This window comes from Cervus elaphus, chromosome 4, assembly GCF_910594005.1.
Source record: "Cervus elaphus chromosome 4, mCerEla1.1, whole genome shotgun sequence".
Taxonomy (NCBI): Eukaryota; Metazoa; Chordata; class Mammalia; order Artiodactyla; family Cervidae; genus Cervus; species Cervus elaphus.
This window is the reverse complement of record NC_057818.1, coordinates 9,682,389-9,705,151: the sequence shown is the minus strand read 5'-3', so window position 1 is coordinate 9,705,151 and position 22,763 is coordinate 9,682,389. Positions and strand designations below refer to the sequence as shown.

General features: G+C 45.1%; 1 protein-coding gene and 1 long non-coding RNA gene across 4 annotated transcripts in view; one reads left to right on the top strand and one right to left on the bottom strand.

Annotated features, from left to right (window-relative positions):
* GAN (gigaxonin) overlaps nucleotides 1–14,573 on the bottom strand; it is a 45,858-nt gene extending 31,285 nt beyond the window's left edge. Inside the window, exons 1-2 of one of the 3 annotated variants that reach the window (XM_043898137.1) lie at nucleotides 14,237–14,365; nucleotides 1,838–2,463 (exon numbers count right to left, since the gene is read on the bottom strand). In XM_043898137.1, coding sequence (XP_043754072.1) covers nucleotides 1,838–1,866 — 29 coding nt within the window. In that variant the 5' untranslated portion in view covers nucleotides 1,867–2,463; nucleotides 14,237–14,365. Of the gene's footprint in view, nucleotides 1–1,837; nucleotides 2,464–14,236 lie in introns of all 3 variants that reach the window. The other 2 variants (XM_043898136.1, XM_043898138.1) reach the window with 2 other exon arrangements.
* Nucleotides 14,574–14,746: 173 nt separating this feature from the next.
* LOC122690486 lies at nucleotides 14,747–16,753 on the top strand. The gene is made up of 2 exons (XR_006340052.1): nucleotides 14,747–14,878; nucleotides 16,053–16,753. It is a non-coding gene; the product is annotated as an uncharacterized LOC122690486 (long non-coding RNA).
* The last annotated feature ends 6,010 nt before the right edge of the window (nucleotides 16,754–22,763 follow it).

Below are 22,763 nucleotides of genomic sequence, written 5' to 3'. Positions count from 1 at the left end.
AGGCAGGCGGAGCAGGAAAGGCACTTAAAGTCTTCACTTAAGTCACAAAGAGACAGGAATGCCACAGGGCGTCAGTTATACGTGGAACCTGAAATACGACACACATGAACCTCTCTACGAAACGGAAACAGACTTAGAGACAGAGAACCGACTTCTGGTTGCCGAGGGTGAGGGGGCCGGGGGAGGGTGGAGTGGGAGGCTGGGGTTAGCAGATGAAGCTGTTACACGCAGAACGGGCACACGGGGAACTGTACTCACTATCCCATGATAAACCACAATGAAAAAGAATGTGTATGTATGTATAACTGAATCACTTTGCTGTATGGCAGAAATGAATACAACATTGTAAATCAACTCTAAAAAAAATTGTTTTTTACCTGATTTGGCCATTATATTTAGCAGTTTTTAGAACAACAGTTTTAATGGAGAAGACAGGAGCCTATGGGCAGAGGGGAGCAGGGGGTGAGACCGAGGGCGAGATCATACACTCTTCCTTCACAGATTGTCAGCACAAAGTCAAGAAAATCGCACACTTGTTGGAGGAGGATGCAGAGTGTGTTTGCTTTTATCAGCTGCATTTATTTATCATTTGTGCACTGCCTGTGTACTGGGTCCTGGGAAGGACTTAAGCATACTTTTATGATCAGGAAAATCAGCCAGAAAGGAATGAAAATTATTACTAGTTTTTAAGGACAAGGAAAAGGATACACTACAGAATGTCCTAGAAGGAAGAGATGAATATGGGAGCAGGGGAGAGCCGGGGAGAGAGCCAGGGAAAACCAACCTTGACTGTCACGACTCTGCTCTCTGAAGACTGGCATGCAGATCATCACACAACATGTAAACAGCACTGAAGATGATTTCAGAGTTAAAAGATTTCATATCCACATTTAAAAAAAACAGATACTCGAGATCATAGCCAACACACTACAAACCACAGCCTGTTTTTCTACGCCCTTTCAACTAAAAATGTTTTTTTATATTTTAAAAGATTGTTGTTGAAACAAGAAACAAAGAATATGTGACAGAGATCATATATAGACTGGAAAGCCTAAAATATTTCTGACCCTTTAGAGAAAAATTTGCCAAACCCTGCTCTAAATATTTTTACAATAGCTAACATATAACATTTAAAAATTCAGCCTAACAAAACAGTAATGATATGCAAAACAGTAATAACTTTGAGAAGCAAACTGGAAAAGTGACTAGGCAATGGCAATAAATCTAAAGGGAAAAAAAAAATCAGATACATACTGTCAGGGTCTTGATACGATAATCCAGTCTTCCTGGACAGTAATCTGGTCTCATATAACAAGAACAAATCTGTTCTATCTTCAGATACAGATATGCCTGGGACAAAGCCCCTAAAGTGGGTTTACCCACAAAAAACACAAGAAAAAAGACCCAAGAATTTTATTTTTTTTCTAACTTGTTTTTCTAACTGAATTTCCTACTATTCAGGAGGAAAAAAAAAAAGAACTGAAAACTAAAAGGTCAAAGGGGAATGATGAAGCAAATTATATGGAACAGCAATGATGTCATAACAAATAACTATTAAAAATGATTATGGGCATTACCTTGAGATATAAGAGGGATACAAAATGACTTCAAATGAAAAGATGAATCAGAAATTACATATATATATGTGTATATGTATAGACAGAGATTACAACTGTGACAATATATTAGGACACTGTTCAGAACCAGAACTCAGGGAGACATAAATAACTGAACTCTTATGTGGCTTCCCATAAAACTTTTTGTATAAAAAAAAAACTCTTAAAATGTAAATCCAGTTTTTATATGTTTCAAAGTAAAGCAGTCAATAAAAATTTACCTTTTAAAAGACAAAGTTTGAAAATGCATGTTAAAATTTTAAGACGAGTTCAAAGACAGAACCATGACGCAGCAACTTGAGTAGCAGAAAATTCTTCTAGGATGAAACAAGCCTGATTCCTTGTTCTGGTCACACCCTGGCCTTCTAGAAATAAAAGAAAGACATTCATGCCTCAACCTGTCAAACAGTTCCAGATTTTCTACTCAGGTAGGATTTTTCAGGTGCTCCTTAAAAGAGGCTCCTCCTGTAACCTTAAGAGTCCATGGAAATGGCCATCTCAAGAAGAAACCCCTTTGGATTGGGGGCACTCTTTTTTCTTTTTGGCTGAACCACATGGCTCTTGGGATCTTAGTTCCCGACCAGGGATCGAACTCACAACCCATGTTGGAAGCTCAGAGTCTTAACCACTGGAGCACTGGAGAGCCTCTCAGGGGTATTCTCACAAGTCTTCTCTAATTAAAAACTGGAGGATCCGGTTCTTCTTTGCTGCCACACACAAATGGCGCTGAATACTACAGAAATTTCGTGTCACAGAAGTAGGTCCATATTTCTCCTCACTTTCTATTCCCTCTTCTCAATGTAGAGTCAGAAGAAAGGCCTGCCTTTTCCAAGGCAAAATGGAACTCCTGATTAAATTCAAAGGAGAAGTAAGAATTTATATGAATGTATTTTCTTGTTTTTGTATTCATCCTTTCAAAGCAGTTCAAACCAAAGCATTAAATGATGCTTAAGAAACTTTTCTTTTTTTAATAAAAAAAAAAAAAAGATAGTGGGAACAGGAAAACAAAACCCAACTATGGCCTGAAATACAACCCCACTGCACCCCCACCCCCCGCCACTGCCCTTTCAGTTCCCTTTAATAAATGAGAGACAGCTCATGATGACTTTCACTTCAGCATCTCAAAATGTTCTTTCTGTTTCTGGCGCCTCCTTCATTTATAATCTGTTATAAACTTCTCTAAACAACCTGAAGCTGAAAATGCCTTCCAAAATGTTGTCACGGGAATGAATGCTTCTCTATTAATTCTTTAGTCATGTTGTGACAAAAGCTCTCTCTCTGGAGCTACTACTTTTGAAGAAAGAATTTGGTTCCTGCTCCCAGGTTTCTTGGCACCAGGAATGGACTTTGTTGAGCTTGACTGTGCCATCTAAAGCGGTACAAAATTCAAGACTCTCTCCTGAGTTAAAATCTGTCCTAAGATGGTTTATTCTGCCCCTCTCCCCAGTCCCCGATACACGTTCAGCTATATAGTAAAATGCCATGGCCAAAAGCTTCATCACACTTCCAAGTAACATGTAGCATCCTAAACTCTCATCTCCTACCTCCTCATTAGCACTAGACTGCAGGCAACTCAATTCTCTTACCTGCAGACTTACTAATGGATCTAGTGCCTCTGGCCCTGCAGATAAAAGACGCTTTAAGAGCACCCAGTCCATCTGTCTGTTCTGTTTCTCCTCGCTGAATAAGACAGACACATGCTGCACTGAAGGTACTCACCATCCCCCAGGGAGAAGTAGGAGGGAGTGATTATTTGGCAGAACAGGAAAAATATTACAAAAGAAGGGGTATTGGGTCCTGAAGGGTGAAAAGGAATCCCTCTGCCGATAAAAAGCAGGAGGTCAAGAGAGGCAGAGATGAGAAACACACATGTTCACAGATATGTGTCACCCTCCGTAGAATTTTCAACAACTAGAAGAGCCTAATTAAAGTGTTTCTAGAGCAATGCTACCTTGAGTTGGACACCTCAGAGACAGACTGTAATCTTCCCCATTCTTCACAGGCAGCTGGGCTCAACACCTGTTAGCTCTTCCCTTCCTCCTTCAGCCTAATTCCCGCATCCAAACAGCAGTCGGTTGATCTCTCCCCAACGTCTACCTCGGCCATGACTGACACTGGGCCCGGACAGTGCCCCGGGGTGCTGACCTGAATCAGTCAGCAACTCTGGCGCCCTGTGGCCCTGGGAACAAACGACCACCGAGCTACCTTCTCAGAGCACAGCTCTGTTCCCTTTACTGGTGTAATACCACTGGTGAACAACTGAGTAAAACTAGACGAATTGGCTGGGCGCTGGAGAACACCGTCCCGATCGGCCATCACCCGCACTCCCCACCACCCCGGGCCAGCGCCCAGTCCGGCCCGCGCGGTGTGCTTACCATCCTGAGCACACACCCGAGCCCCTGCACGCACACCTGTGCTAACCTGGACCCTCCTCTCTGCCCCGCTCAGCCCTCCACCTCTGACTCCTGCCCAAGGCCGGGCTCCACTGCTTCCTCCTTGGCACCTTAAGGGTCAAGCAAGTGGTCCCTCCTCCCTGGAACGCTGGCGGTATCTGTACAATTAAAACAGTCTCAATCCCACGCTTTGTTCTGTCACACCTGAGCTGTCACCCCTGAGGACGGAGCCTGTACTCGACAGTCTTTGAGAGCTGTCCTTCACATGGCCGGTAAGTGACAGCCAGCGCCGTTCACTGATAAAGAGGACGTGAACCTGGGCTCTCCTGGCTCTTCCCTTTTTCTCACCAGGTCCTACTGCTAACCCTCTACTCCGGCCACTCCAACTCCACTGATGAACCCAAGCCCAGGGCACCCCATCTCCTGAATGAACCATTCTCAGTTCAGTTCACTCACTCAGTCGTGTCCAGGTCTTTGTGACCCGTGGACTGCAGCACGCCAGCCTTCCCTGTTCATCCCCAACTCCTCAAGTTTGCTCAAATTCATGTCCATCAAGTCAGTGATGCCATCCAGCCATTCCATCCTCTTTCGTCCCCTTCTCCTCCTGCCTTCAATCTTTCCCAGCATCAGGGTCTTTTCCAATGAGTCAGTTCTTCATGTCAGGTGGCCAAAGTATTGGAATTTCAGCTTCAGCATCAGTCCTCCTAATAAATATTCAGGACTGATTTCCTTTAAGATTGACTGGTTTGACCTCGTTGCAGTCCAAGGGACTCTCAAGAGTCTTCCCTAACACCACAATTTGAAAGTATCAATTCTTTGGGACGCAGCCTTCTTTATGGTCCAACTCTCACATCCATACATGACTACTGGGAAAACCATAGCTTTGACTAGATGGACCTCTGTCGGCAAACTAACGTCTCTGCTTTTTAACACGCTGTTTAGGTTGGTCATAGCTTTTCTTCCAAGGAGCAACGTCTTTTAATTTCATGGCTGCAGCCACCATCTGCAGTGATTTTGGAGCCCAAGAAAATGAAGTCTGTCACTGTTTCCATTGTTTTCCCTCTACTTGCCATGAAGTGATGCAACCAGATGCTGTGATCTTAGTTTTCTCCTTGTTGAGTTTTAAGTCTGCTTTTTCACTCTCCTCTTTCACTTTCATCAAGAGGCTCTTTAGTTCTTCACTTTCTGTCATAAGGGTGGTGTCATCTGTGTATCTGAGATGCACATCTGATTACATATTCTCCCGGCAATCTTGATTGCAGTTTGTGCTTCATCCAGCCCAGCATTTCGTATGATGAACCATTCTAGCACCCTCCAAAATGCCTCTCATCAACGCCTGACCTAAAGTCTTCTGATAAAATCTAAACTATCTCACACATACTAAACTATATTGGAAAAAAAAAGTTTGAGGCCCCTTTCCTGTATCTGCCACCTGCCCAGCCAGCTCTCAACATACAGCTCTCTGGGAAATGTTGCAGAAGTTGGACTTTAGCGGGGAGCAGTGTACATGCCACTCTGAACTCAGGATTACGAGGCCCTGCTGCCCGAGTCTGATTTCCTGCAGCTCCACCAACTGTGCATCATCTCCTCGGGCAGGTGTTCCAATCCAGTCTTGAGTCGGATCACAGCACTTCTGCTCCCTGTGCGCTCCCTGTGGCCCCCAGCTCTGCCCACACCGAATCTCCCTCCTCCCCAGCCCCTCCAGATCTCAGGTTAGACAGCTCTTCCTCAGTGGCGCTCCCCCAACCCGGTCCACCCCTCACATCTCTCTGTGACAAGATCTCGTCACTGTCTGCCTCCCCAGACGAATTCCACGGATCCAGAGCCCTGGATGCCCAGGGCATGGCAGCACCATGCATAAATGCTCAAGAAACGTTTAATGAATGATCAAGCATTTAGGAAACCTTTGACCAAGGGTCTATATTCTCTACTGAAAAACAGCTGTTTCTGTAAATGTAATGAATGGGGGTTACTCACACAGTAGCGAATGATTAGATGAGTCATTTAAGTATACTTTTTAGAGCAGACTTTCAGAAGTAACTCCTCTGAAAATAAAATCAATGTCTTCTTTTTCTGTTCTTGAAATTCTGGTACTACCACACCACACAGTGTCGTGAAAAATTAAGCGAACATCAAAGATAACTTAACACTTGTTAGTTTTATGTTTCTTTCCTTTACTGCCCCCCCCAGAGGTGGAATAAATAAGTTGCGTGATCTCAAGCTCCCTGTGTTGAGTCTCGGTTTTGACACTGTTTGTGGGAGATCACTGGATCTACGGTCAGATGGCACCCGGCCCACAAGAAAGACGGTGGAGCCCGGGAAGGCGAAATGTTCCATAAACCCTGAAACACAAGCTCCTGCCGATCCCCCACTCTCCACCCAGCACCCAGCTGTTGCGGATACCCAGGGTCTCCGGCGTATTTTTTGAATGAATGTCTATCTCTAATTAGTCAACACTAGTTATATAAGGTCTCTTTATAGGGAACTCTGATGAATTAATCCACAGCACGTCTCAGTGATTTTAGACAACGCTAATTCTAGGACTGGACTCTATCACTGGTGAGCACAAGGTCACAAGCACCCGGGTTAAAGGGCGAGGACATCTCTAAAGAACGTCCCCACTCTTGTGACAGGGGTGTCCATTCTCCTAACTCCCCTTCCTATCAATAGGTAAAAAGACCAGCAAGGAAGGAAGCAGAGCCTCTCGTTTGCGTCTGCTCCACTGCAGGAGTGAGATAAAGAGAATCTTGGTGTGTCTGCAAGCAGTAGGCCTCATCCCTTTCGGCAAAGGCGGCTCTGTTCACATGGGCACCAGTGTTAAGGAGCCAGGCAGGAAAATAAATATAAGGACCAACCAACCAACCACCTGCAGGAAGTCTCCAATCTGCGAGGGTAAGTCTGAACTTCCCACACCAGCTGGAGCACAGAGGAGGAAAAGCTGGACGGGTGTGGGAAACTCTTCCCGTGACTAAGAGATGAAACATTCAAGACAACGCTGACTTCTGCTGGCCTCCAACTCACATCCCTGAAGCAGAAGTGGGCTCTAGTGAGGAGAGAGCAGCAAACAGTGATCACTGACTTTGCTTTCCAAGGCTTTTCTTGCTCTTCACAATCCCACCTCCTCACACTGCCAGCCACTCACAGTGAATGGGCTCAAAGTGGTAGATGAGATGCAGACCAAACTCACACCTTAAATGCAAGGCTTCCTCCAATTCAGAGAACTGACTGAACTATTTAAGTGACAAAGGTCTGAAAACATTTTGAGCTCAATAACACATGACAATTTAGAATTATTCAGAGGCAGAGGCACTTGGCTACTGATGAATGTGAATGTGACTATAAAACTATGTTTTACAATATTTCTACTCATGTTAACACAAAAATTGCAAGTGCCAAATGGTCTTTAAAAAGAATCACAAAATACTTATGAGCAAAAATGTACATTTAAGGTTCTATATCCATTAGCACATTAACTGTAAAAAGAAAAACAAAGCACATTTTATTGGTCTATACCCCATTACAACAGTCTATTTTTAAAAACCAGTCTTCCCCACTTCCACTTGATATGTGCTGCTAAAGCTTTATTGCCTGAAGGCCAACTCTTTTATCTAACAAAATATTTCCCTGAGAGCTTATTTTCCCTGAGTATTCTATTTTCCTAAAATCTCTGAAAAGAAGGGGAAAAAGTTACAATTTATTCCCATAGAGAATTGAAAGCACCAAACATTAGACCATCATTTTACGGTGAAGACATTCTTGGGCAATAAATGCGTAAGAAGAGAACTTCAGTCTCTGCTCTTCTGACACAGGAACTCCAGCTGAGCGATGAAGGACATTTAGAAGGACACACTACCTTCACCCTCCACACAGCTGTGGTTGCCAATTTTACGAGAGCCTTTGATCTCCTTCCTTCTTTGGACCCATCATGTTTTAGGAGGCAGACGACCCATGGGAAGCACTCAGAAGTCAAGGCTGCAACCGTAACCTGCCACTTGTCAGGCTCACACCCCTGCATCTCCACCCTTAACCTAGAATTCCAACTTACAAATTATTTATATCACTGCTTGAGCATACAAAATGATAGACTTGTGTTCTTCCAAAGGATGATGCCACTCCCCAAAGGACTCAGAAGCAAAACAACTCCTTATTTGTTCTAATTATGTTTTCTTTATGGAATATAAATAGAGTTTAAGCCTCACTTTGATATCATGAGACAGACTAATTAACAGTTTAAACAAGAGATAAGGTGGCTTTATAGTCTGGATGCTTGGTCTGTATTATTCAAACCTAAATCCTTGGACAGCAAGGAGATCAAACCCGTCAATCCTAAAGAAAATCAACACTGAATATTCATTGGAAGGACTTGCTGCTGAAGCTGAAGCTCCAATAGTTTGGCCACCTGATGCGAAGACCCAACTCATCGGAAAAGAACCTGCTGCTGGGAAAGGCTGAAAGCAGATGGAGAAGGGGGGCAGCGGAGGATGAGATGGTCGGATGGCATCACCAACTTGACGGACATGAATCTGAATAAAGTCCAGGGCTGTGGAGGACAAAGGAGGGTGGCATGCTGCAGTCCATGGGTGGCAAAGCCAGACACCACTTACCAACTGAACAGCAACAACAAATCTGAGAAGCCAGACTTCCTATGTGGAAAAGCACTTTGCTCAACTCTCTAAATTATATAATAAAAATTAAAGAACACTGAAGAGAACTTGCAGAAGAAAATGCCAACTGGAAGAAGAGGCAGAAGTCAGAGGGCACAGTTAAAGAGGGAGAACTTACCAGCTGGTATTCAGTGGAGCTAAGATTTAAATATTTACCTCTGTCACATTGCTTTTTACTCAAAATAACAAGCCTTTGGAAAGCTATACAATAAATCTAAACATTCAACACTTCACTTAATGTTAGATCCCTTGGTCTAACAAGAATTTTATTGATCTGTTTCATCATTTGAAACCTTCTGAGAACCTGTCCAGAATTAGAGCATTCACTGCTACCTTGTGGCAACCGCTGCCTTGTATAAATAAACGTGTATCTTTCCGCTGAAAGGAGTAATCTATGTTAAACTTAGAGCTCCAACTTACAAGCTCTTGGTTTTCTTAGGAGCCCTGAGAAAATCTTTCTTTGATATTCTGAAAGAGAACATGCTTCAATATTGGTTTTGGAAAGTCTCACATTAAGAACAGGGTTTAAAAAAAAAAAAAAGAACAGGGTTTAATCTAATACTAAAGGAAGAAGAGGAAGAGGAGGGAGAAGAGGGGGACGAGGGGAGGGGAAGGAGAGGGGGAAGAGGAGAATGGAGATGATCATTTTGAACCATGTGACTGTACAGGCAGATTTCATCTTTTTAAGCAGTTGTTAGGGATGCCTTATAATAAACGGATAGAAACAAACAAGGCCAAACACGGCCTAGATCCATTAATAAGATATTCAAGCCCAGTGTATTTTCCATCACCATCAGAGTGCAGCATGAGTAGGTACAGTTGATTTAAAGATTGCTCAGGACTCAGTAAGCATCTCAGAACCTGGAGTTTCCAGCTGAACCCGTGAGGACTAAGAAACCTAACAGGTTACAATCACTATGCAAAACCCTTATGATAATCATTCATGAGCTGCTTTGAGGCAACTAAGTACTCAAGCACAAGTGAAAGAAAAGAGACTTCGGGGCTGCACACAGCAGACAAAACTAGTAGACATCAATGCTCAGAAACTAAAGGGCGGATTTCAAGTACCCAAGGAAAGGATGACAACAATTTCTACATTACCATGAAACTTAGACTCCCACAGAGATCATATTAGTCTCGTTAAGAAGTTTCATCAGCATCATCTATGAGTCAAATTTTAGATTTAAATGGCAAAACAGGCTCATCAATAATTAGGCCTTGGAACACATCCAAATTAACAGCATAAAATAAATGCTTGTAACAAAAGAACTCTCCAGAGCTGGATTTATGCAGCAGAATATGCAACCAAGTCCTGCATGACAAGGCAAAGGGATGGCTGTAACATCAATGTGCAGCAAAATTTAAAAAAAAAAAAAAAAAATCTTTTTAGCCATATTGCATAGCATGAGGCATCTCAGTTCCCCAATCAGGGATGGAACCTGCACCGGCTGCAGTGGAAGCTCTGAATCTTAACCACTGGACCACCAGGGAAGTCCCAACAAAACTATAGATGATACAATAAAGCTGTAAGAACAGAGAGAGCCCTCTGCCTCCTCACGACACAGACACCCAGAGCAGAGCAAAGACAGCACAGAGCCCAGCCCACCTCACTTCACGGACGAGCCGACGGAGGCCCACGGAGCTGTCCACGATGATCCAGGCTGGAGTCCAGGCCCAAAGGCGCCACTCCACACACACCAGACCAGCTTTTTCTCAAAACACAAGGGACAGAAAGCGCCATTCTTACTGTTGGCTAACTTATAGCAGGGTCCAAATTCTTAGGAATCTTTCTTTCCTTTACTCTCCGGGACTAAAAGCTAAACAAACTCATGTTCCAACAGATTCCCTAGAAAAACCAAAATTCCCCAAAGTGGATAGGGGACTGGAACCTGTACAGAGCCCTATTATACCACCGCAGAACCAAAGGCAATTCACTTGCAAATTCTTTCACAGACATCACGCCCCAAGAGCCACAGCTCGCGAAAGAAAGGAGGGCCAACTCCACACCAGATCAAGGGAATTGTGCCAGAATGAGAAGAGCCTAAGACATGAAGCAAAGCAAACTTTGCAATACTCCGGAGAAAAGGAAATTTCCTACAGCCTCAGGGAACCCTTCCCAGAAGGTCTCACAGTTGCTGAGAAAGGAAAGGGTTGCTGTGGGTCGTCATTATAGCTTTGAATTCAATGTCATCATTCTTAAAGGTCGAGATTGTTTTTTTGCCAACAAACCAAAGGGAAAATGCCATTCAGGGATCATGAGAAAGTGCTGGGCAGAGGACATGCCCGGAAAGCAGCATCCCACAGTAAGCTGTGGGGAGTGACGAGCTCTGGGAGTCTCTGCCCGTCCTCCCTGGAGCATCTCAATCTTCGGAGGTGTGACACATATCCCACCCAGCCTTCCTTCAGGTGATATTAGGGGTTTGTTGCTGAATTTAGGTTTTCCTGGCTTTTTCCTTTTATAATGAAAAGTCCTTCTGGTGCTAAGACAATCAAGAGGAAAAACAAATGCTAAACCAAAGATAAAGCACAGAAAAAGATTAAAACCAAGTTAGGCTAAAAGATTTTTTATATGGAGTAAAAAGTATGCCAAATGATTTGCTTCAATTCCTAGTGCCACAAAGTTGGATTGGTTCCCTTGGCTGATGATACAGAAACAATATATAACATTGTTTCTAAGCCACACAACTTCAGACACCTATGACACTTACTAAAACCAGGCAAACTGAAGACCTTAAACAAAACTCAGCCTACCAAATTTGTAAACACACAATCCATACATTAATGACATCACAGACCTAAGTGTTTACGCTTCAAAAGGGAAAGTAAGAAACATCAAGTTCTAGAACATACAAATTCCTTTTGTTTCACTATAACTCTTTAAAGTTTCACTCAAACAAAATGGAGATATTATAAAAGACCAATATAATCAGCATCAAAAATTAAAGTTTGTTTCTAAATAGTAATATAAATTAATCATATTACTTTGAAGAAGCCTTGAGACTGATAATTTTAAAAGAACCCCAGGAACAGATATACAGCTTCAATGACCAAATAAACCTACAGCAATCAATCAGTCCCTGAAAAAACACACACTGACCAATTCATGTTTATCTAGAAAATATCAAAAATAACTGCCCTACCTACTGTGCACGATGGCTGAAAATAAAAATCAAAATGAGACAGTATGTGAGAGTACTTAATAAAGTCAGTAAGAGAGTTTACACAAAGACTAGTTAAATGCAAGTAAGGCTCTAACCTGGTATGGTTAACAAGAAGGAGACTAGGTATCACTAACCTGGAGTCTAATCCTAGTTGAACCACTGAGTGCTAGTCACCTCACTGTAACATAAATCACTAATGCCCACCCTGTTCCATTTTTTTAACTGGAAGGTTAACAGAACTGGACTAAAGGGTTTGAAGTCCCTTTTGCCTCTGCTACTATGATCACTAATATTTCACACCTAAATTACTACTAGTATAAACAACATTTCACATTACTAAATATCCTCATATGTGCCACTATGTCACAAGCAGATACTCCATCTTTCCTAACTTGGCAGATACAGCAGTGATACCTTGCCAGTGATACTTCTGGAGACCTGTATGCAGACCTGCGAGGGGTTTAAAGCCCAATTACCTATTTCTGCACAGAGTTGGTCCAAGATTAAATGACAGGAAGACACATTTTATCCCTCATTGATCAGACTAGTGAGTTGAAGCCGAGATGAAGTCGTCTACTGACAACTCGCAAAAGAGTGAAAGCTGGGAGCAGAAAGCAGGGGCAGGGCTCTTCTCCATCAGGGACAACTGAGCGTCTGAGATGGAAATGCACCAGAGCTGATCCCCTCGTGGCCAGTCTGCTGGGGCAAAGAGGAAGGCAGTCCCTGCTTCCACCCATCTGCTAACCACCAGGCACTGGTCTTTCTGCATGCCAGGGGTGTGGAAATGAACAAAAGCAAAGTCCCTGGCCTCATGGAGCTTACAGTGTGGTTGGGGAAGAACCACAAAGTAAATGAGTAAAATGCAGGGTATATCATCGTGGTAAGTGCTATGGAGAAAAATGAAGCATGCCAAGGGAACAGAGAGCATGTATTTGGTGATTCACGATTTTCTTTTAAGCCAGCTGGATGCCACTTACAGAACTACAAGAATGCATCTAAAGTAGTTTTCCTCAGCATTTCCTCAAACAAGGAATTCTCTATACACAGGGAAGATGCTAGCCGGCTGATTCCAATTTTATATTGATTGCTCAAAAGCTCTAAACTGCCAGCCATGAGCTATTTGTCACGTGGGCAATCTAAACCCCACACTAACATCAACTCACCCCAAGCCCACCTTCGAAATCCACAAAGAGTGGAAATAGATTTTAAGAAAGAGAGCCAGGAAGAGCCAGGAGAAGTTACCAGAAATTAGTTGAAATGCTTCTGAATAGGCAGAGATGTCTCTTAATGCACAGGTTAAAAAGCAATTTGTGTGCCAAGGTCTGATAGGACAAGGCATTGAGAATACAGTACACATCATTTTGCTTTTTTCTGATCTGTCAATTCTAGTGACATTCTCTACTATTAGTCTCTGTTTAACCAGCTTACTGGGCAGTTTCTCCAGCTTTTAGCATTTTCCTTCCCTTTTACGAAAAGAGCAACTCAGTTTACAAGAAAGTTCCTACAACATACCAGCCCCTGCAAGATGTGATACCCTTGTATGAACACTGTCCTATCCACCTTCAAATCACCTCGTTAGTTGAGCTGACAAAACAGGCTGATCTTCGTTTTAAAATGCCTTCTCTAAATCGCTAAAATCTCATAATGGTCCTCGGGTTGTATAACAGCATCCTGAGAATTACAGTAAGTCTTTCCGAAATGTGCGCCAGCTTACTGTAACGTCTGTCTATAACACACTGCCCTTCTTTTTAAACGGAGGACCCACGGGGTGGCAAAGTCAGTTTTGCGAAGAGCCTGGGCCTGGGGTGGAGGGTGGGGTGGGGAGGCGGGGCGGGCCGTCCATCCTAAGGAAAAACATCCGATGTGTTTTCCCCCTGCCCACACCGAAGGCGAGGCGTGTGTTTGGCTTCTCCGCGGGAGGGGCGCTCCCTGGCCGCGTTCGCGGCCCGGGGCCCGGCCCACCGCGCGTCGATTCCGAGGCGAACCGACCGGCAAACTTGAGCCGGGATCCGCTGGCCGGGCCCCGGGTGAGGGGGCAGGCTCTCCCCGGCGCCGCCCCGCCCTGCGCGTGGGTGCGGGCCCGGGTCCGGCCCAGCACGGCGTCTGGGGGCCTCCGGGGCTCTGAGGCCGGGCGGCGGGGACCCGAGGAGCGAGGGAGGGCAGGGGGGCGGAATGCGGTCCGGGGTCCGCTCCAGGGCGCAGCGTCGGGCCCCGGGGAGGCTGTCCTGGGCGGGGGTGAGGCCCGGCGGCCGGGGCGTCTCCCGGGAGGCACGCCGAGCCCAGCGCTGACCACGGGGACCCTGGCGGCTGGCGCGGGGTGGGGGCCGGGGGCTCCGCGCCCCGCCCGGCTCGCCCCGCCCCCGGGCCCGGGGCTGCGCGGCCCCGGCCGGTCCCCGCCTCACCTGATGTACGGGCTGGCGGCCGCCAGGATGTTCTTCTGCACCGGGATCTCCTCCCCGTCGAGGACCAGGTGCGCGTCGCAGAAGCGGGACTCCTCCCGGAACGAGCTCAGCGCGCGCAGCAGGCGCGTGGCGTGCTGAGGGTCGGACACGGCGCTGCCCTCGGCCATCGCGGCACCTGCTCCTCCGCCCTCTCGTGGGGGCTCTGGAAGCCGCCCGGTCAGACCCCGCGAGCCGCCTGCGTTCGGCGCGCGCCCAGTCCGCTTGGCCCGCGCGCGCCCCGCCCGCTCGGCCCCGCGCTCGGCTAGGTAAGATCCAGCCTGAGCCTCCAGAACGCGCCTGCGCCGTCCGCCCCGCGAGCGGCCGGCGCCTTTAAGGAGCTGCGGCTTTGCGTCATTTCTCCGCGACGCCCCTGCGCCCTCCTTTCTTTCTCTGTCCCGCCCTCCGTCGCCGGAGGCGGCCAATCATAAGCCTCGTCCCCCTCCCGAACGCCCCGATCCCGGAACTGGAGCTGCTGAGAGCGATCTCTGCAGCGCTGGAAGGGTATGCTCGCGCGCTGGCGCTCCAGGGTTAAGTCCGTGGCTCTGGCGCCGTGAATCTGAATCTGAGCCTCGGCTCCTCCGCTCACTAGCAGTGTGACCATGGGTAAGGTGCCCATCCGCAGTTTATCTTCCTGCAAGATGAAGATGATTTCTTAGGTGGTGTTGCGGGCTAATGTGAGATAACCGCACGTTAAAGAGGGCGCACTAGGTGTAGCTTTTATTATTTACGAGAGAAAAGGCGCTTCCCAGGTAAGAGCACAGAGATCCGAGAAAGCCAGCCCCGAAAACAGCGTTTGGGTTGCGGGTCCGGGAGGGAGATGCAGCAGATGAAGCTGAAAGACGTAAGCGAGATCTCTTTGGCTTACAGTCGGGAGGTTGGTCTTGATCCCATAGATGTTATAGGAACCGTGATAGGATTTTTCACGAAAACCACTCAGCTGCCGCGTGGAGAACTGGAGGGTGGGATTGGATGCCTACGGTAGAAACGTGGTTAAATATTGCCTTACTTGAGGGAAGGGACTGGTTGCCTAGATGGAAGGGTGATGATGGAGGTGGGCAGTAGCGGATGGCTTTAAAAGAACAGGCAGAATTAGGAGGGGAAGGGAGTCCTGGATAATGTTCTGGATTGAGTAGCTGCGTGATGTTGGTACCTTTCAGAGAGAGACAGAAACGCTGAAGGAGTGGAAGGTAGAGAGCCCAGACAGATGTGGGCTCTGTACAGGTGTGACCAGGCTCCCCACCCAGTGAGGATCAAGGTGCTGACAGGAAGCAAATGTGGGACAGCTCTGTCTGCAGAGCAAACCCCATACTGTCAGAGATTTCTGGGAAGGCTGTTAAGGGCACATGGGAACATGGAATGTAGCCCCCGTTTTGTCCAAATGTTAGGGACTCCACAAGCGCCTAAGGAATTAGCAGTTTTACGAGGGCCAAAGGCCCAAAGAACATGGTCAGTATTCCAGGTAGGCCGGGATAGGGTTTTCACTGGATCAGCTTAGGTTTTTCCTTCAGCCAACTCAAAGGCCCCAATAAAGTCTGACGTCTTTACCCTGAACCAGCCAGGGGTTTGGGGTTACTGGCAGGAATCAGGGTATTTAACTTTGGTGGAGTCACTGACTGAAGAATAGATTGGGAGAAGGAAGTTACTAGAGGGCTTCCCTGGTGGCTCGGCTGGTAAAGAAACAGCCTGCGATGCAGGAGACCCCGGTTGGATTCCTGGATCAGGAAGGTCCCCTGGAGAAGGGATAGGCTGCCCACTCCAGTATTCTTGGATTTCCCAGGTGGCTCAGATGGTAAAGAATCTGCCTGCAATACAGGAGACCTGGGTTGGGAAGATCCCCCTGGAGGAGAGCATGGCAACACACTCCAGTATTCTTGCCTGGAGAATCCCCAAGGACAGAGGAGCCTGGTGGGCTACGAGTCCATGGGGTCGCAGAGTCGGACACGACTGAGTGACTAAGCACAGTGGAAAATCCAGACATTCCTAGATTAGTATTATGGATAAAATAATTAAAACATCTAGGATTGGATACAAAACAATATGAAGGGAAGTAGGTGGGGGTATAAATGAATCAAAAGTGGCTACAAGTTAGTCCTTTTAAAGCTGGGTCACAGATATGTGGAGATTCGTTGTGCTAGTCTCAGTATTTCTTTGTATGTGGTAAAATGTCATAATACAAAGTCAACAAGATAAGCGGTTAGAGCTTATATCCTCCATGATAGCTGCCCAGTATCCCTGAGAGCAGTCGAAACACTTCTTCCTTGAAGTTGTTGCTGTACTTTGAACATTGCTCTGGCAGGAAAATTACTGTAAGGGGTTTACTTGTTCCTCTCGCCTGCTAGCTTGTAAATTTAGTGCATCTCCATTTCCAGGTGCCAAGTCCACTGCCTCGCCCTGTTAGTGCTCAGTGGATGTTAGATGGATGGGGGATTTTAAAAATTGTGAATACCGGGCATTTAATAAATGTTTTCTGAATTGCAATCTGTTTTTAGTTTATTTGTGTTTGTCTTCTTTCTCAACTGGCTTGTTGCTGAAGTAAAAAATGACACATATGACAGAAAGCCTTCATATCAAATATGTAGGTACTTGATAAACACTTACTTGGAATGCTGATCTAGTCTTCAAATGTCAGCGGTTCCAAAACAAAGAGCTCAAATAACAGAATGACCCTCAGGTAACCAGTTTCCCCAGAATGGGAGTGTTGCCTTAGCTGAAGTAACTGGAGGTGAATGGGCATTAGTCAGGCAGGTTCTTCCTGGCAGAGGTGAGACCTCTCTGATGTTTTGACAGAAGGAAGGTATAGGAGGGCCTGGGCAGAGGGTTGTAGACAGACCACCATCAGTCAGGGCAGCCTCCCGCCTGACACCTGACAGGGGAAAGGCAGTTGCTGGCTTGAGAGGTCCCCCTGTGCAGCAGGCAGCGGATGGGCAGGAGACCACGTAAATGTTCTGCATTCCATCCCCACCGACCACCTGCCTGAATCACTCATATTCATCCTTCGGAATCCAGCTCAGTGACCTTCAGAGGACCTCCAGCCAGCTTCTCAGGGCAGAGTCCCTGTGCACCACCATGTTCATGCCCTCTGTTCTGCACTTGGCTGGCAGCACCATAATTCACCGGTTTACATGCTGGTTTGCGAGCTCCTCCAGGGTAGGAGGAGCTGTTACGTTTATCTGTTTCAAGGGACTTGCACAGTGCCCCCTGAATGCCTCACATAATCAGAGGTGGCAAGTTGGATGAAGGAGCATGGGGGGCAGGCTGTAACACAGTAGGGGCAGGTGGTCCCACAGGGAGCTGAAGAGCACACCCTCGGGTCAGGTGGAAGGCCGTCCTTCACTGCCAGCTCCAGGAGATGAGGAGCCAGTGGTGCCAAATCCAGTAATTTTTCAAAAGATCTGAAAATTCAGATCCACATGTGCAGTGTCCCAGTTTTTCAACATTAGCCACACAGTCCATTTGAGAAAAAAAAAAAAGAAGATGCCGCACGTGTCTGCAAACAAGATCTGCCTTCCATTCATTTCCAGAGGCAATCAGAAGACCATCTTGGTTTACTGAGAAGGGAGTTAACAATCCAAAGGGCGCTAGATCCTCAATAAAATGGTTGAGTTGAACTCGGGTGCCCCCACTAAGCCTCATCCTAATGCTGTAGAGAAGGAAGAGGTCCCACATGTGGGAGGATCTGTCGGGCAGCTGCTGCCGGAGCCACTCCTGGTTAGACCATGAACTGTCTTGCAGTCTATTGATACTGCTCAAACCAAGCCACCCTTGATATTGTTTATGGCCATCAGAGTGGTGTATTCAGTGTTATTGTTTCCCTACATTCCATGTATATCAGACATCAAGCTGTTGTGAAACATGTAATCTAAGAGATTTAATAAACGTCCCAGCAGTTTCAGTCTCTGGTGACTATCAGTGACCCCTCTTTAGAGGCTAAAGAGCCCCAGAGGAAGGATTCTCTTTTGGGTGTGAAGACTGAAAAGGATATTTTCACAAGGTACTAACAGTAGTCATTCACTCAACAAATATTTATTGAGCACCTGCTATATGTTGCAGAGGTGCTGATGGTGAAAGCAAACAGTTTCCTCCCATGCCATCATCCAAGAGACTTTTTACTCTCTTCTGCTTTTCTGATCATGTGTCATTTTACAATCAGGAAAAAACAATTTTCATTTGCAAAAAGAAAATACTTTGTTTCCAAAAATGAACCCTCCAAGAAAAGAATCACTTTGGGGTTTTATTTTAAAATAAATGTTAGAAAGAGGAATAAGAGTCCAGTAAAAGAGAGAATGCAAAGCAAAAGAATTAATAGTTTGGAAGCTCTTTCGAAAACATTGACTTGAGTGGATTCATTTTATTGAAGTGAAAACTGAAGCTCCAGGAGTAAAGAACTCAGTCAAGGTCATACATGTGACCTAGTTGGGACAGAACAGACTGGCCCCGAACTTCTGCCTTCCAGCCCTGGAAGCTTTTCCATTACACCAAGTTGACTCTTTGTAAACATTAATTTGGTTGAGACAGTCTCTTCTGATTCATTTTAAGGCAGTCTTCAGATGTTTTATTAGGTAAATCTGTCTTTGGTCCAAATCTATATATGGCTCCTTTCCGAAAATCTGAGCTCTTCCAAATTGCTGAGTCAGAGAACATCTCAGTATTTATAACTCTTTTTTTCCCCCCCAGTATTTATAACTCTTGAGAGTTGATTCTACATATTTACACAACATTCAGAGAAGTATCTCGGAACCAGTGAACTAATTAAGCTGTGATGAAGATAGTGACTTTCTGTCCAAATCCATGCTGTGTTGCTAACACCTGGTGCAGTGCCTGAGACACAGTAGGGACTCAGTAAATACTGGCTGAGTGAATAAATGTTAATAAGTGGGGAGACCTGGGATCTTTCTATCCACAAGGGGTTACTTCAGTTGTTTACCACAGTCCCGCACTGAACTCCAACTAGTCTATGCAACAGCAGGCTAACATCTCCGGTTGAAAATAAGCTCCTGATTTTACTCTTTAAATCCAATCATTCCCAGACTTCCCTGGTGGTCCAGTGGCTGAGACTCTGCTCCCAAAGCAGGTTTTGATCCCTGGTTGGGGAACAGGGTCCCACATGATGCAATTCAAAAAGATCCTGCAAGCCGAAACTTAAGATCTGGTACAGTCAAATAAATATGTAGATTAAAAAAAATTTTTTTAAACCCTAATCATTCCCCAAATAAAGTGGCAGCATTATTCACTTAACCACAGACAGAGATTTCTGGACATTCTTGACCTTGTTTCTCATGCCCTTCATCCAATTCACCAGCAAAACCCTGCAGACTCTGTCCTGAGTCCAGCCTCATCTGACCCCCGTCGGTACCACCCTGTCCAGCCACTAATCAGCGCCCCCTGGACTCCTGCACCAGCCTCTTAGCGGTGCTGCCTGCTTTTCCTCTTGCCCCCTTCTGAGTTCTTTCTCATAAGTTAACCAGATCCAGTTGCTTCCCACAACAAGACCCTCCAAAGGCTTCCCATCAAACTTGAGGGAAAAAGACCCACAGCAGAAAGCCCTGTGTGGTCAACCCTCTACTTCCTCTTCAGTCTCATTTCCCACCACTTCCTCTCCCCTGATGTTCACTGACCAAACCAGCCCTTTTGCTGTTCCCTGGACAGGCCTCACATATGCCCACCCCAGGCCCTTTGCACTGGCTCATCTCAGCCTGGAAATGTCCTTCCTCATATTCTCAGACCTTGTTCTTTCCTTCTACATAGATCAGAGCTCAAATGCCAACTCCTCAGAGAGGACTTCACTTATCTTCCTGTATAATGAATGCCTCACTCAACTACTTCATTTTTCCTCACTGCATTCAGTCACTACCTAACATATGTTTATTTGTATATTATGTGTCTCCTCTGACTTTAAGCTTCCTGAGGCCTGGCAGGAACTTCCCATTTTATTTATCACTGTTATTCCCTAGCCTCTAAAACAATGCATAGGAAATAACAGATATACAATAAATATAGACTTGCTGAAAGAAACAGACAGAGGGAAGAGAGGAAGAGAGGAAATATTCCTGGATCTTTTCATTCCTTGCCACCTCACCTGACCTTACCAACGTGGAGGAAGATGAATGGTCAAGGAAGTTAGAGATTCAAAGGACATGAAACTTTCAAACCTCAGAAGGTTTGGAAACAATATAACAGCTATGGACGGACGTTGCCTCAGTTACTTCTTTCAAACCAAGTCCTGTGCGAGGACCTTCACACCCTCCTTCAAGCCACACCATTTTCCACTTTGTACCCTTTAAATTTAGAGTATTATATATTGTTACCATACCCAACAGCATGTAAAAGATACTCAATTTCTGTCCTCCCTATAGAATACAGGGATATTGGCTAGACTATCTAGCCAATACAAGGCAAGGTGTATGAGCTGATTTATTCTGCAACATTTATATCATATAAGTAATTTGCCTGCTCCTTACACTTATTTAAATGTAAAGTCACCTGAATTCCTTTAAGTCACTGGACTTCCTCTATACCTCCCTGCAGGTCTCTTCCTCCTATTCTGGGAGGCTCCAGGGCTCATTACTCCACTACTTCAGTTTCTCTGGCGTAACCTTAGTAACTTCCCAGAGCAGTTGAGAAGCTCTGAAGCAAGGGTCTGGCACATAGTAGGAGCTCAACAAACGCTAAGTGTTGTTATGTTTCCTATTTCGATCATCACCACAGTCATCATCCTGGTTTATAATGGCATCTTTCCCAGCTCAGGAATTACTATCTTCTAGTTGACTTTCAAGTCAAAAGTCTAGCCTCATCACCTCTACAATCAGGGCCCCACCAGCTTCAACCTCTCGGGTCCTGGTTGACAGCTTCATCTCTTGTTTCTCTCTGATGTTATTAATGCTGGACTATAGTGAACTTAATTATTTTCTGACTCCATCTGCCATTTTCCCTTCTTCCTCTTTAAACATTCCATTCTACTCCTTTGTATTTCATGCTCCATGCCTTTAATTTTATTTTTTTACCTTTAGATTCATTCTTGTAGTTTCTGTAGATTCATTCTTGTATGTTAGATCTCTTTAACAAACAATGTTTGAACTAATTAACACTTTAATATATTTATTATCTTTGGAACACATCTTGATTGAGGTATAACATAAAGTGTATGGACTGATTAATTGTTTCATATGGATACCTCTGTGAACTCACCAGATGGATGAAGATAAAGAACATTTTCAGTAACCCAGAAGGTTCCTTCAGACCTGCTTCCGATCAGAACTTCCCAGCGGAAACCACTATTCTGACTCCTATCACTATTGATTGGTTTTTCCTGTTCTCGAACCTTTGCATTTGACTTACTCCGCTTGGGACGACATCTCTGAAATTCTCCCATTTGTTGCGTGCGGCGGTGGTTAACCAGCCATGCCGCTGTGCCACCACTTATGTATCTGTTCCCTGCTGCTGGACACTTCGGCTGTTTCCAGCTTGGGGCTATTACAACGAAGCTGTTATGAACATTCTCAAACAACTCTTTGGGTGGGCGTAAGTACTTTTTCCCCAGTGGGTGTGCCCTGGTTCAGTTGCCGGTTCATAGGAAAGGCGCGTGTTAAACTTTAGCAGATAACTGCCAGGTTTCCAGAGTGGCTGTACCAAATTTTGCTCCCACCAGCTTTGCATGAGAGCTCCAGTTGGTCCGCATCCTTTGGTAATTGGTGGTGTCCGTCTTTTAATTACACCCATTCTGGTGGGTGTGTAGTGGTATCTTGTTTCAATTTCTATTTCCTTAATGAATAATGATGTTGAGCACCTTTTTACAGGCTCTTTGATCACTTGGATATATCTTTTGTAAGGGCTGGCTTAACTTTTATTTCATATTTTTAAAGTGGATTTCCACATTGATTTTCAGGAGTTCTTTTATTATCTATATGGGAACGCAAATTTCTTCTCCTACCCCATGGCTTGTCTTTACACTCTCTTTGTCTCTGATAACAGTCTCAATTTTAATTAAGTTCAATTGATCAGTTTTCTCTTTTATGGCTGGTGCTTCTCATGTTCTATTTTAAAATCTTTAAACCATGATGACGTTCTCCTATGCTCTCTTGTAGCAGTTTTATTTTGTTTGTTTATTTCTCTTTCACATTTAGGTTTATGACCCACATAAGCTCCATGCATTTTTCTTAAATCCAGCTTAAAATTCACTTATTCAGAAACTCACTCATTCATGCTTTTAATCACTCCTCCATTTAACAGAATTTTTAAGCACCTACCATATGCCAGGTATTTGTGGGAGAACAAAAGCAATTAGAGTCAACATTTAAGGAACTTACAGGCTAGTAGGAGAAAGGGTTAGACTTGCACATAAACAATATTTAGAAAGTAGTAATTTAGTTGGAAATTATGACACAGCCTAATTATTTAGACATACCACCCAGAGTAATTTCCCCTTTGAACGTCGGCATAAATTCCATTCCCTACAGGCCATGATGCTGTCTTCCTCCTCCTTCGCTGGTCC